General features: G+C 39.8%; 1 protein-coding gene and 1 long non-coding RNA gene across 5 annotated transcripts in view; one reads left to right on the top strand and one right to left on the bottom strand.

Moving 5' to 3' along the window:
• Nucleotides 1-15,488, bottom strand: part of LOC115494503 (uncharacterized) — a 94,086-nt gene that overhangs the window by 1,237 nt on the left and 77,361 nt on the right. For 2 of the 3 annotated variants that reach the window (XR_012055287.1, XR_012055286.1), the window contains one exon: nt 6,718-6,960. This is a non-coding gene — a long non-coding RNA (uncharacterized lncRNA). Of the gene's footprint in view, nt 1-3,215; nt 3,289-6,717; nt 6,961-15,488 lie in introns of those variants that run through there. The other variant, XR_012055288.1, reaches the window with a different exon arrangement.
• Nucleotides 1-15,488, top strand: part of EPAS1 (endothelial PAS domain protein 1) — a 76,379-nt gene that overhangs the window by 21,826 nt on the left and 39,065 nt on the right. Inside the window, exon 1 of one of the 2 annotated variants that reach the window (XM_072927498.1) lies at nt 14,668-14,741. The exons of the other annotated variant lie outside the window; for it this stretch is intronic. Within the exon in view, the coding sequence (XP_072783599.1) occupies nt 14,683-14,741 (59 nt within the window). The 5' untranslated portion in view covers nt 14,668-14,682. Of the gene's footprint in view, nt 1-14,667; nt 14,742-15,488 lie in introns of those variants that run through there. 2 annotated transcript variants of the gene reach the window in all.

Genomic DNA, 15,488 nt, shown 5'->3' with positions numbered 1-15,488 from the left:
AAATTATGGTAGCAGAACTCTTTCATTTTGCTTCTACAAAGTAGAATTTTTTTTCTTTGAAATACAGCTTTTAATTTTGTATTATATGTTAATAAATGTTTATGCGTGGGTTATGGCAGCAATTTCAGACTGAACAACTGGTTATGGCTCTTTGAGAAAGAGCCCTTTTATGTGGGTTGTATATCACAAATTAGAACTATCCCAAATATCTAAAATTAAAGAATGTATATATTTTTAATGGTAACACAAGTAGTCTTCAGACCAAGCCAGAATATCTGGCTGTCAGTTGAGACTTTGAAATTCTGGTTTTCTAATATAGCTTTTTTGTTAAGCCCAAGTGAAAGGCTATTTCATAAAAGAACAGAAATTACTGGATTATTTAGTTAGAATGGTTGTTACTAATGACTAATTACTTGCATTTTTAGAGCAATCAATAATATTTTGTTGTTTTTCTCACAAAATTGTTTGTAATCAAAGCCATTAAACTATCATTTAAATGGCGAGCCCGCTGTTTGCCCAGAACAGCTGGCTCGCTACATTACCTTCTATAAATAAGTTTATTATTTTAGATGAAAGTTATAAAGCAATCTGTTTACCTCCACTGAAGTAAGTAGAATAGCTGAAAACATTGGTAAAAAAGGGATGAAGAGGAGCATTGGAGCAAAATAAAATCCTCCAAGTGTTCTTTATGCTTATTTATTATTTTAAACAAGAACAACTTCTCTGTGGTTTTGTGGTCTTAAGAAAACTGGAAGGAGGAAAAGTGCTATTTCACTCTTCAGTTGACTGAAATGTAGTATTTTCCTTGTTTAAAATACTGATTCTCCATGATTGTCCTGAGATGTTTTTGGAAGCACATAGAACTGAATGGAGAAAAAATATGAAATAATACAGAAACTTAACTGTGTGGAGAGAATAAAAGCATTAGCATGAAATCTGCTCTCCTTTAGAAACACATATTGTTTAGAAACAGAGACCTCAGTGCCACATATGCTGAAAATGTGGTCTAAGAGCTTTAATTTACCTTTGTCTGTCAATGTTAATGGACAGAGCAAGTGCTGGAGCTGTTGTAAAACAAATCTGTTTTCCTTTTGTCTGCTTTGCCAGATAATGAAATAAAAGCTAAATTATCACTGATAAAAGTAATTTGCAGAAAAGCATTGATAAAAATATAACAGAGCTTGCCATTAGCAGTTTAAATGGATAATGTTTACTTATAACCTACTTCTGTCCTCTGGTTTTTATTGTCTTCTCCCCTTTCCTGAGAGAGGAAGGGCCCTTTCGGTAGAGGCTTCAGGCAATAAAATTATGGGTATACTAAATCCTGGCATTGCTAAGTTTCTGAGGGATAAGTCCTTCTTTTTCCTCTTCTTTTTCTGTACTACAGTATTGCCAGTCAAAGTTTGTGCACAGTTTTAAGTGCACTTACTTATCCATCCCACCTTGAGGAATGTGTCTGCTAATGATGAAAACTGAGAAAATTATTTCTGTCATTGCAGCACTGGTAGCTCCTACCATGAATTACACAAAGCATTTACTATGAAGGTCTTCATTCCTCATGTTCAGGTGTGAGACATACTTTCTTTTCTGTCTCTCTGTATGTCTGTGTCTTTTTTTTATTTTTTTAAAATTTAATATTTTAAATTTGAAGCCGTGTCCCAGTTGCTCACAAAAATTCAGGAATGGGAAGGCAAAGACTACTGAGCCCCATGTTTGTGTGTTCATACTGATTCTAATGTGTACATATATGAATGTGCCCACACATCTACAAACATTTAAATTTTACCATTTTTTTGTAAACCAGACTTACTTCTCATCATTTCTTAAATGCTTGGACTTCTTTTTACGTTGACAATGGGTAGCCAGTGTCCAGGGTAAAACATTAGCCATAGGGTATATGAAGGATGTCTTGCAAAAGCTGGACATGCTCACTGGTGCATTTGCAGTTTGTAAAAGTATTTATTTAAAGACATTGAATTCTGAGTGACCAAATAGGGAACCACTGCTAAACTTTAAAATACTTCAAGTACTGCAGCTATAGTTGCAGCCTGAGCACTGCTGTAAAGTGCTTGCCAGTTTGCAAATGTCAAGGACAGTTACCCTCTCACATTCCTAAATTACTTGCTCCTGACCATCCTTTAAAATACCTGCCCTTTCTCCAACTTCTTCTCCAGCTATTGCTGCCAATTTCTGTTTCACTGTGTGACTTCAAGGACTGGAATCCTTGGGAAGGCTAGGTCTTGTTGGTCCACACAGTCTGTAAAGAACTCCCTCTTCTTATCCTAAAAACTAAGACAATGTCACCTGAAAAGGTGGGGAAAGTCTTTTCCTCTGTGTAGCTGTGCAGATTATTAGCTAGAGCACACAGTCTTGCTGGTCTTGGTCAGATAATTCCTTACAAGCCCAGGATTATACAATGTGCAAAGGTACTATTGTTTTAGTATTTTATTATGCAGTAATGACTTGATATATTCATGTCTAATGTAGGAGAAAATATCACATGTACTTTCTAAAGTACTTTCATCTGACAAAAACCTTTGTGTTAATCTTGTAAGCAATATGGGTCTGTATTGTACTGTAGCGCCTTAGCATTTATTGTGGCTGAGGCTGTTTTTAGAAATCTATAATGTTATAATACTTTGAGCATTGCTTCTGTATTATGCCCATTCTGTGGGTAATCCTTTATTCCCTCTTAAGCTTCAAAGTGTTTAGAAAAAAGGGTAGTGTGCTATTAAAAATGTGTTTATGGCAGAACAAGTAACTGAATTATTTTTTGTCAATACTGGTCAAATACATTAAAGTTGTCTTCAAAGGTGAATTAGTGGCATAATATTTAGATAGCAATACAATGGAGTAATAACAATGCCATACTGTAAGAAACCGTACATTCTAGTTGACTGATATAAATGCAAATTTAGGGCAATAACCTGAAGGTATGGTGGCAGAGGTCTGTTTGCAGTGTAGAGCGACAAGCAGGCAGGATGTGCTGCACAAGGTGATTTCGTTCATGGCATGTTCAACAGAACTTCAATGAAGTTAAACTTTGAGTAACATCAAAGCTGTATTACCATAGCTGGATAACAAAGCAGTGCAATGTGTTGGCACTGTGTTTACACCTGAGAGAGAACAAAATGGAGTAGCAAAACGGAGGGAGTGTGAATGCCAATGTACAAGTAGATATAGGGGAAACTCTGCTGTTTGTCATATTTACTTACTTATTTGTGATCTTGTAGGTATGATTGGATGTTGAACAAAGCAGTTTCATGGCAGAAAATGGTCCCCAGTTCCCTGATGACAGAGTGAAATAGAGAGGTAACTTCCAGAACTAGTGAAACAGCAGCATGAAAGGAAATAGGAATACAACACCTCTGGTGAAAACTCAGTGTAAAATACAGATAGAGATGCAGAATTAAATCCTCAGGACAGCTAGTCTTAGACTAAGTTCTAGTTTAAACTTCAAATTCACCTTCAGGGAGGAGGATGCAAGGGTTCAACTCCTCCTGGCCTGTGATGTGAGTGCCAGAAGCACACTAGAAAATGAGCCAATTTAGGTCAGTTAGGTGAGCAGTTGGACGAGGGATAAAGCATGTAAGATCGGAGATACTTGGGCAGACAGCCATGAAAAGAAGTTTACTCAGGCCAAATTGGAAAAGACTTTTCAAAAATGAAATGGACACTGCTTCACAGGACAGGTGTTCTCACTAGGGGAGCACTTAACTTTCTGAGGAGGGCTGGCAGTGGCCTTGCATGTGCAAGTGAGCCCCTTGCATGGGACTTGCTTGTCAGCAGAAATATGGGAAAAAATACTTAAGCATACAGAAAATAGATCCTGACATAAAGTTTATTCTAGTTTTAGTTTTTTGTGTTGTGGGGTTGGTTTGGTGGTGGGTTTTTTTTTTTTTGAGGGCTGAGTTGTATCTGCACAGTTGCAGTCATGTATATTTGTATGAAGGTACTGCTTAATAAAGGTACATTTTCATCTTCCCTTTAAAGTTTTTATGCAGTATCTTTGCCTCTTCTTTACTAGATCCCTGTGGGAATAAGAAGTGTATCTTTCTTGATGAAGCTACTGTGCAGGCTGAGCTCTTTTGTTCTTAAAAAGCATTATTCATGGAGTTAAACAGAATTAATCTTTGTCCTCCTGACAGTTCTCAAAGCCTGGTTAATTAAGATGATCAGTGCTTGCATAACTAGGACTTAACAAAGTCCAGATGTTCCTGTATTTCAGGCACACCTGCACCTTTCCCCTTTGTGAAGCAAGACACTTAGGGTGAAAAGTTCTTGACTCCTCTCTTTATCTAATTCTTGGTCTGCACTTGGAAATGTTTTCCATATTCTAAAGTCTTTCTACACTCATGGGATTTTTTTTTTTTTTGGTTGTGTGCTTTCCCTTTCCTCTCCCTAAATCTGCTGACGGCACTCCCAAATCTTTATCCCATTTTCTGAATTGTGTTATCTACTTCCTCCAGAGATGGTTTGATAAAAATCTGGTTTCCAGTTCTCTCCATGTTTCGGGCTTCTATGTGGAAGAAAGAGAACATCATTTACTGAACTTCTGTTTGTGGTCTTTCTTGACTTTTTATATAGTTTTCATTCCAAATGCTCCTCAATATTTTATTTCTTCTTCTCTACTGAAATAGATTTGTATTGAGGCATTAGAAATACTGTATCATAGACTAGTTACAGATTCATTTTCTCATGGCCTCTGGAATTACGTGAAACTCCCATTGTTTTCTATAATAGACTTATAGAAAAAGTTACTTTTTTTCCTTGCAGAGCCCTTGTTTTGTTAACTTTTTCCAAAACTGTTGTTTCTACCTACTTTCTATTTTAAATCTTTATCTCTCTTTCTTGATAGCTAAATAACAGAGCTGATGTGGATATCTAGATGTTCCTACCCATGCTGAACAGTCACTGCCTCTTAAGAGCTGATCTGGTGTAAGGAGTGTGGCATGTCCCAGGAGAGCCTGAGAGAAAAGTGTTTCCTGTTTATTGGCATTAAAACAACAAAAGAAAACATAAAACTCACTTTGAAGAGTTGTGTTCCAACCTCCCATTGGTGCAATTCAGAATAACTCCATTTAAGTTCGTGTGATGAGGTAACAGGGACAGGTATGAGGTGATTCCTGCGAGAAACACTTGGGAGGGGAGACCTTGCTTTTGTAGTATCACAGGCTAGTCCTTCATCCTGAACTCTGTTGTGTGCCCCCTGTGTCCTCTTCCTATGTACCACAAGTATTGTTGTTTGGATGGAGTTTCAGATGTTTTTTGCTGTCCCTCCTTTCCTCGGGTCCCCTGTTTGTGCATAGGGATGAGTGTCAGTATTGGATCCCGGCTCTGAGTGGAAGTCAGATGGGTCAGACATGGGACATGTCATGTCAAGTATGTTTTTCTTAGTTGCTTTGTTGCTGTTTTGTTTTTAATACTAAAATGAGGAAGTCAGGAGTTTAATACTTCAAGATGATAATTTAAATAGCTGCAGCTCCCAAAAACATGGGAAAGAAATGTTTTGGGACTGGCTTTGCAAAGCTGTTTTAGTCAACTGTACCTCAGAGGGTATGCTCTATGGCATTCCATCCTTCCCATGTAAACACTAGGGAGGGAGAGGTCACAGAAACAGGCTTTGCAGCTGCTGCCTGTAACCACTCTTTGGTTTTTGCTGGCCAGAGCAATCTGTCTGTAGAAATGTTTGTGCCTGGCCCATCGAGTGCTGATGGTGTGTGACAGTGAGTATGAGTGACAGCAGTGACTCTGGAAGCACCTGAGGAGTGACTTGCTGTGGCTGCTACATGTGGAAGGCAGAAGGGGAAATAGCATTCACCAGAGGCAAACACTGGATTTTCTGGGAACTGGGGTGGGGGAAGTGTGTGTGTGGGGGGAGGCTTTTCTCCTGAAACCCCACAGCTTATCTTGCTTGTTTCTCTGTCTCTCCTCCCCACTCTGTCCAGAATTGACTTTGTAATTCTTTGCTCTTTCCTGCTTGGCCTGATGTTTTCTCATGTTAAATGTTGGGTTTGAATTCGCACCTAGTTTCTGCATAGAACATAAGAGTGATGCAAGACCTGTTGGTTAGGAGGTTTTGCACAGTATGAACAGAGACTGAAAGTGAAGTGGTATTGGGTTGGTATACCAGTGTCCAAAATAACTCCAGGCCTTCAAAAATAGGCAGTAAGAAATAAATTATAATGGAGAAAAAAGAAAATCTATACAAATATTTTGACAGTGAAGGTGACTGACCAGTAGAGCAAGTTTCTAAATGTTGCAGTAGGTTGGCTTTGGTTCTCTCCATCCTTGAAAGTTGCTTAAGTTGGTCAGACTGTTGTTTTAAAGAAATGCTCAGATTCAAATTGTATGAATCCTGCAACCTCTGATCTACAGGTTAGACAAGTTGTTGGCATTCTTCATTTCTGGGCTGATGAGGTTTGATGCTGTCATTCATCCTCCCAGAGCTGTTAGCAAGCCAGAGCTTCAGGGAAACAAATCTTCATTCAGGGTTTTAATAAAACCTGCTGTAATCACAATGAACAAAATCCTTGTGTCTGCAGAGGCACAGACCTATGCCCTGCCTCAGTATGAGTTAGAGCTTAATTGAAAATATAGCAAATATAGGAGAGCCTCTTTCTTCTTACATCCACTTCTTACGTGGTATATTGGTTTTGTTCACTGTGTTTTTAGAAAGGTTTTGCCAGGCTTTGTTGGTTAAAGCTAAACAACCTGTTCTCAGCTGTGGTAAACATTTATTGGTAGATAACGAAACTTTATTTAATATCAGTCATGAAAATCACCTGTTTGATTCTTAGTGATCTGAGAGATTGGTTTCCTCTTAAGTGGATAAACTGTGGTTAAAATATTCATCCACATGGGTTTGTCCTGGTAATGGCTGTTGTCTAACAGTCCTTGAAGATTTTTCCCAATGTTTTCAAGTTTTCTTCAAAATCAGCAGAAATTGTAGTCCATTATCTGTATGAGGAAATGATAATAAGAACAAAGGCGAAAAGTTTATATAGATAATTTTTATATACAGTCAGTCATGAATAAAATGGCTTTTAAAATTTTTAAAATGTGTAATAAAATCAGTAGTATGTTTATGAAGTATATTTCTCCAAGGCTTGTTACTTTATAAATGTACCATTGACTAAACACTATGTTAAATAAAGTCATATTTGTACAACTTAGATTGTCTCCATTAGATGTTACTATGCCTTCTCTTTAATTATCACTCATTTTCCATATGCCTTAGTCTTAAATGTATGTCACAATAGCATAAAGCTGTTTCAGTAAAAGAGTTAAATATTTATTCATGTTCTGTATTCCGTACTAAAGGACCTTTCTTTCCCCCTGTCTATGAAGGGGTAAATATATTTTTATAACTACCCTTGGCCACGGCAGCATGTTCTGTACAAAGGTAGGTAACTGCACTGGCAGACACACACAGTTCAAAGGAATACATTAGCACGAGAAGCGACGTTCCCTTTTGGATTCAGCTTCTATCAACATGCATACGTGGTGCTTTCTCTGCGCCTGCGTCAGCCCTCCCCTGCACTTCTGCTGGTGGAGGTACAGCTGTTTCTCAGCCTACCTCAGCTTTGGCCTCTGTACCATCCCAGTTGTGTTTTCTAACAACATAACCATGATTTTTGGCAGTGAGCGCAGTTTCTTTTCTTTTTTCCCTTAATTATTCCCTTCTTTTTTTTTTTTCCTTTTTCTGAGAAGTAGTTAAGTTTTGGGAAATTATGTAGTTCGGTTGATTAAGTTACAAAATTTAGGGAAAGGATGAGAAGAAAAGAAATGTTCTTTTCCAAGAACTGTAAAGAGGTAGGTTTACAAAACAGTGTTGGTAGTTACTGGGATGAGAGCACCCTCACTCCTGACTCGGGAGATGCCATCTGTTTGTGTAACTCTTGTGGCCACTTCTTTGTGTGTACTGATCCAATTGCATGCATTTCAGCATGTGGATCTTGGACATTCTTGTCAGAAATTTGGTTGCTGTATAGTCAGAATCAAAACAGTGAATTTTGAGGTACCACACCCTGACAGATGCACACTTCTGATAGATCTCCAGGACCTGCCTAGTTGTAATGCACTGTTAAGTAAGCTGACAATTGTGGATGGTATCATATGAAACAAAAAAGTCTTGTTTCTTTTCTGGAAGAATTGAGTTCTTCCTACCTATGTTTTTCATAAACAGAATTTATAACAGCTGACTTCTGCCCCCTGCCCTCTTGGGGTGATGGGACCATGGTGGAGATGAGAATCAGGCCTAATATATGCATATGTGCCTTGCTTGCTTAAACTTAAGGAGAGCAAAACTCCAGCAGGAATAACGCCAAAATACTGATGCGTTAATTCATAGTTCTGAAGTAAAACCCAGAAAATAGAAAACAAATGTGGCCATGTGAATTTACTTTTGTGTCTGTACATAATTTCTTCCTAGCTTTGCTGGCTTCTCATGTTCATAATATCTTTTTCCTTTTCCCAGAGTAACCATTTTTTTATTGTAGCTACATAGAGGTTTAAGAGTTAGTAGACAGTAGGAGCAGGGAAGCAATAAAGTAAGAAACACCAAAAGAGAAAGACTGCATCCAGTTATTTACTTTGTGTTACAATACAGACTGCCTTTATATCAGTTCCCTTTGAAAGTTAGTGTTTAGTGAGTAATTCAGGGTGATGTGTCAGAGGAGCTAGCGGCCAATTCCCAACAGAACCAAGCCTTAATTTTTAAAATATTTTAAATACTGCAGTTGAGTGTTGAGGGGCCACAACTCTTTCCTCCTCAAGTACTGGAGTTTCGATGTCCCTCCAGCTTCTGCCACAAGCATGGGTGTGGAGAGGCAGGTCAGCAGTGAGAAGACTCCTCAGGACTTTGCCAGGAGCTGAAGGTGTGTGTTTTGGGTTACTGATTGCCCCCAGGTTACATCACTCCAGGCTCTGATTTTAGCTGTAAATTTAGAGGAATTGCCTAACTCGGCTGAAGTGACTGTTGCTTTTCTGGCCAGGTAGCTGAAGTAGTCTGAACCTTTGATATTAATCCTTTTACTGTGTAGTTAGGCAAAGAACAAAATTTACCCCAGCTCAGGCTACTAAATTTCAATTTTTATTGACTTAAACTAGTGGCAGACTTTTGAATAATAATGAGGACTCAAAATCACAGCATGCAAAGTTATCACTGTTCCAGTTTAACCCGATGACTTAATTAGGAGGAGAGAGACAATGAAAGAGCTACTGTATAAAATAACAGCCCTCTGAAGAGAAAGCAGGGGCTGAGAATGAGCTGTGTCCTGGGATGTTTGTACTGACAAAACCCACACCCCACAGGGCAAAAAATGTAGCCTGGCCCTCAAAATCTGCACTTGATCATTGTTGCAGGAAGTGGAGGAAGCTGTGTTACAAGAAATGATCAAAATTTAGAGCATCTGTATTGTTACTTTCAGGAATTATTATTCCCTGCTTGCCAAAGAAATGGCTATTTAATCTGTCTTTCTGGATATCCATCATCTTACCATGGATGGCTACAAACTGCCAAGAGATAGAGAAGGAGAAATCATTAACTTCCATTATTAACAATTGCATGTTAATATGGTTAAAATCCAAAAAGTAAAGAAGGGTCGGCATTATTTAATACAGATTTTATTGCAAGATCTGTTTTCTTAACTTTAGTATTAGAAGATTTGACACTTCAGGAGGACAAAGCATGACTTATTAACAGAAAGCAATTTTAGTGAGTGTTTTGAATATTCTTTAAAGGAGACAAAACATTTTCATTTAGAATTGGCATGTGCCCCCACTGCAGTCTTCAGAGCATCCATCACAGAGACCTCATGCTTGAAACAAGGCGACACAAAGTGGTGGAATTTCTGTTGCGGGTGCTCCCTGCCTTTCTGCACAGAACTTACGAGTAAGGGTGCTCTAGCAAGCATCATGAGAGAGCAGCCCAAAACCTCAGGAGAAGGAATTATTTCTGTGTTCCCAAGGCTGGGGCTTCACTTGCTCAATCTTTGCTCTCTTGGAAACCTCTCTGACTCTGATGGAGACAAGCCTCTGTGAGACTGCCTTCAAGTTTACAGCTGTCTGCTGGTTTCAGAGACCCATTTAATTATGGATTATTTATTGCTTCTTTCTCTCTGATTGCTGTTTTACCTGAAATATTTTATTAGTTCCAGCTGAAATTGGTAGGGGAAAAAAAATTACAGCTGAAATGCATTGTAGTGGACTGTATAGCAATTTTTTCAATTGTGTCAATATAGTTACTTTTCAATCCCTATAAATGCTTGTTATCATGTATTTACTAGCCAATAAACTTTTAAATTTCAATTTTGCTCTGAAAATTAGGATGTTTATTTGAGTCAGCTTACATAGAGCGCCTGTAGATGCATAAGAGAAGAAAAGGGATGTGGAGAGGTTTTGGTGGATGGCCTTTTATGTGGCTCTTTTTGATGAAGATTTCTGCATCTTTATGGCTTGCTGGGGGGTTTCAGGGGTTGAAGAACATACAACATATTGACGGGTGGGCTGTTTATTTTCCCTGTGTTGTTTTTATGTACTGAAATATTGTAGTGAAAATAGCTGGGTGGGGTGTAACCAATGTTTTCAAAGACCTTCCTTTGAAAGAGGTTTTTTTCCAGGCCTTGGTGGTCACCACCCATTTTCCTGTGCTGTGCAGGCCTCTTTCATTGTTCCTACCCACAAAGGCCCCTTGTGTGAACCTGTCAGCAAATGTGCCAGCATGAGCTAAAATGTCATGAGACAGTGGTCCAAGCCTGCTGAAGCCCCAGGGTTTGCCCCCACAAATGTTGGTAGGTATTGCCCAAGGGACATCACAGAGTTAGATCATAAAACTTGGGATTTGTCAACAATGCTCAGCATGACTCTCTGAACTGTTTACAGTTGAGTGGGTTTGGGGCTGAAGCGTAGATAGGCATACCACTGATAGCAAAGTCATGAGATGGCAATGTTTGTCCCTTAGGCTTGAAATAAAGCTTAATTGAAAAATTGTCCCTGTTTACCTGCAGTTGCTCCTCTTGTTAAATAATGATATGGGCTGGGGATGTGGTCAGTGCCCCATTGAAAAATGAGCCTGGTTTTGAATTTAACTATGGGCCCACCTCTCTCACACCCCCCCCCCCCCCAGACTGCAAATTGCACTTCATTCACCTTTAGCTTTAACCCGCTGGTGAAGAGATAAAGCACATCCTTTCATATGTGTTTTTTAGAGTAGGTAAATAGTTGGGTTATCTGAAAACAGATCTTAGCAATACCTGCTGAGCCTTTGAGAAACAATGTATATGGACCTCTAGATTAGCTGTCAAAATTGACTGATTACTACAAGTAATGCCCCAAGATAAGGATCTGTAATCTCTCGAACACAAATCATTGATAGCCATCTGGGTTGTGCATTGTCATAACCAGCCTCATCCCCACCACTGCAGTGCGATTCCAGGAGAGAAAAGCAGAGTGATACATTTATCACCCACAAAAAACAATTTGCTGATTTAAAAGGAAGTTCAGTTTTGGCCAATGTTGAAACAGTAATTTCTGTTGTGCTGTTTAGAGTGGTTGGTGCTGGGCCTTCTTTAGTCTGCAGGTTATCTCTGAAGCTTGCCTCGTCTTGGCTGGTGTCAGAGTTGATTGCCACAGGGAAGGAATCCATGATGTTGATGGAGAAGAGCAGTGCAAAACCAGTCTGGGGAGGGAAGACCTGAGCTGAGATGAATGGCTGGTCCACTGAGATTTGACCATATGCTGTCCTCCTTGTTTCTCTCCAAATGCCCCTAATATTTGAGAAGATGGAGGATGTTTTAAAAGGGGGCTGATTTGTTTCAAATGTGGGATGCAGCAGCTTTACAAAGGTGACCCAGAGCTGTTTTGACGCTCTGTGAGCAGCATTGATGCTTTCTAAGCGTGCAGTGACTTGGGGCAGGATACTGCACTTCCTGAAAGCTAAGCTAGAGTAAAGTCATCTTAGCCTCAATATAGGCAAAAAGGCAGCGGCACTATCTGCTCTAACAGCTGATCAGCAGCCTGGCATCTTCTCTGATGCTGTGAGCCTCAGGTGGTTCATAGGGCTGTGCCTTGCCCTGGACAGAAAGCATTTGGCACATCCTCTGCGGTACCATTCTTGTGCTGGCGTGGCAACTGCAGGACAGGCTGGCACTCTCAGCATCGTAAAATAATCCAGGAAGAGATTAATGGCTGCCGAAATCCTAATACTTATCTTTCTGGTCAAGGTACTAAAAAAACTAGAGGAAAAAATGAAGAACATAAATCCTTAGACATTGTTTTGCTTACTATGATTAAATTTATCAGACTCTGTTGACATATTTGAACCTAAATGCTTTAAAAAATGTCAGTAGCCCTGCGCCTTAGTGAGGTTTGCAACACTGAACTTCCAAAGTGCTACATAGTTGCTGTGATAACTTTAGCTTTTACAGTGATACCTTAAATTGCACTTGCAAAGTGTTTTTCTTTTAGTAGATGCATTAAATGCTGTTAGTGGTATAAAAAAAAAATGCCAGTGCTATAAATATTTTAAAACTGTATATGTGTAATGCTCTTTGTCTTAGTACCACCTTTTTTTTGAGAATCAGTGCCAAGAATGTTAATCAAAATAAATAAAATACAAACCCAATACTTAAATGCATTTTAATTATTATGACTAAAGGTTCAATCAGAGCTTCAGACACTGGAAAAGTTATAGTCTTATGTGTGCCTTTAAAGTACATATAAATTTATCCCATGTAAAGAAAAGCAGTTCCTGGCTATGTTACTGTCAGCTGTGAGGGTCTTGGTGTGATATGGCCTTAGTGAACCATTAATATGTTCAAAGGCACCAAAACTTTGGTATTCATTTAGGCCTCATCTCTTGATACTGTAATTGAGTAGCCAAATCTTCTGTTGTGCCAAGCATCCTAATGATAATGGAAATTAGTTCCTCACTCTTAATTCACTCTCTTCTCTCCTCTGTCCATGAGACACTCAGATTTTTCATTTTCCTATCATCTCACCTTTGGTTTTAAACTCTGGTGCAGGAATTACATCTATTGCTATAGCAGTAGGTGCCAAGCTTTGCTGAAATAGAAGGGATTTGTTATTTAATGATTATATACAGAAACAAGAAATTCCTCAAACAAGCCAAGGAGCTCATGGTGAGTTACTGTAAGTCAGGGCAGCTTTAAAGGAAGGGTGGAAGATACTTCATTTCCTTTTTTTGGTAATAGCCCTTTCTGTTAGTAGCCTTTCTTGTTACCTTCGAACTTCCATTTCCATTATTAACAAATTCCCCATTTTGGTGTCCTCTGAGTTTGTTTTGTCTGTGTACTGGGTACTGTATCCGAGTGGGCAGCAACACTGCTTTAGCACTTGCCCTCCGTGAGCACTCCACATATTTCAAAACTGGTTTTGGATTTTTTTCATCCACCTGAAAATAACTCTCTGTGTCCTTTCCCTTCCTTTTGCTCTTGCTGGTGTGCTGAACTTGGGCATCTGGTGTCTTGTCAGGCTTTAGAAATAGTTATTTTCACTGGAAAGAGGTATAAGGAGGGATCTGTGTGGCACTGTGTATGGGTTTTCTTCACAGTTTTCATAGTTTGGCCAGAGTTCATGGGGAGTGAGTAAATTGCTGCGTCTAGCACTTTTTATTTACCAATGGTCACTTTTATTACTTTAACGGAGGGAGCTTTCAAAAGCACAGCATGCCATCCAGAATAAACTGCTTGTCAGGTAGAATGGTTACAAATACTTTTTGAAGGAATTTTAAGGCTAAGTAAGCATGACTGCTGGCTGCTTGGTGTCTGCAAGCACATCTCTGGGGCAGTCAAGTGGTGTGGCTCTGAGATAGCTATGGAGTGCCTCGCAGTCAGCAAAACTTTTTTATTATTCTGGTTCAAATCAACTAGGGATTTGCCAGGCAGAAAGTAATGCAATATACAAGCTCAGCAAAAACTGTATTTGCTAGTTTAAAATAAACGTTTTTTGTTATCTAAGGTAGCACTGCCTGTTAAAATATTTTTATTGAGTTTTTACTGGTTTGAATTTTTTTTATGCTAAGCATCTGATTTTTCATTTATCTGTACTGTAAAGTATTTTCTTATCTTTGCATGCTCAGAATGTATTTTTCTTGTTCTGCAAGTTAGTATTTGATGCTTTAACTCTTAAACCATTCAAAATGAGCATTTGCTAGAGAAATTTCATGTGACAACTTAATTAACTGTGGATTCTTGACCTTTAAAGTGCTGAAGCTAGAAACATTTAATAACCAGCCATTGGATATAAAGTAATATGCTTGTTGTTTTACTAGCTTGCATACATGGCAGTTTGAAGCAAAGTCCAAGGGTCAACAAAATCATGAAGTAAACTCAAGCGGGTCTGTCTGAACTGCATAATTCAAAGTGCTGTCGGGATGTGTCACACAGAATGTAGGTACAAGTGAAGGCTACCGGCTTACTTAGGAGATATTTTTCTGCAAGGTGTGCATTTCAGTTTCTCTGAAAGCTTCTGTGATCTGGAGCCTGCACAGTGGGAGTGTAATTCAGTGCAGTTGCTGCACTGCTGAATCTTAAACAAGTGTGTATGTGTGTGTATACAACCTGAGTATCGACCCACATGGACTTGTGAAGAGCAGCAAAACCCTGAGCAGAAGACTGCTGTCCTGGCAAATCCTCTCCATCAGCTTAGAGGAGACCACCAATGTCCGTGACAGAAGGGAGGATCCCTGACGCTGACTACCTGGCACCCTCATCAGCTGAGTGGGTACCGAGGGCTTTGAGGGGGTTGGAACAGCCTGCAGGAGGGATCAGGCAGATGTATGGGTGGAGGTGGTGGGCAGGGATTACTGGTGTAGAGGAAGTACTGATGGGATTTAAACTGCAGAGAGCGAATACTCATGGTCAGTGGAAACAGGACTGACACCGCAGCTCAGCCCCTGGCTGCTGAGCTGAGGAGGACTGCGTGGGTGCCTAACCAAACTCTGGATCAGTGAGTGATGCCCTGTGCCGAAGCTGCCAGGTGGGGGATGATCTGTATGCCCTATTGTTTGTGGGGCTGATCCCCCCTGTCTCTGGGTCACGGGTACCTTCTGAGGATATGCTGCAGCAGGACGGTGGCAGCAGTGCCTCTGGCTGAGGCTGGCTGCCTCAGCTGTTTTCCTGGCTGCTGGAGCCTGGAGCTGTCACAGCACTGGGAAGGCAACTCCTAATCTGACATGGTAGTTTTGCAAGTTTGTTTAAACCAGATGGGTTATGTGGGGCTTCAGGTTTTGCCAATAAGTTGCAGTCCCTGAAAGGTCCAGTCCTGCAGTAAGAGAGGCTTCAGAAAGTCAGATTATGATCTTCACCCCGGCTGTGCAAGACCTTTGTCTGCAGGCATTCCTGCTGATTTCGGTGAAGCTGTGTTGCAAGGGCCTGCCGGACATGAGCAAAGAGATAGGAATCTGGCTCCTGGGATCCATGCAAGGCATTTCTACATCACCTGGGGTGTTTTCTCCCAGTGGGATC

This window comes from Taeniopygia guttata, chromosome 3 (assembly GCF_048771995.1).
Source record: "Taeniopygia guttata chromosome 3, bTaeGut7.mat, whole genome shotgun sequence".
Taxonomy (NCBI): domain Eukaryota; kingdom Metazoa; phylum Chordata; class Aves; order Passeriformes; family Estrildidae; genus Taeniopygia; species Taeniopygia guttata.
This window is presented reverse-complemented; position numbering and strand designations above follow the sequence as displayed.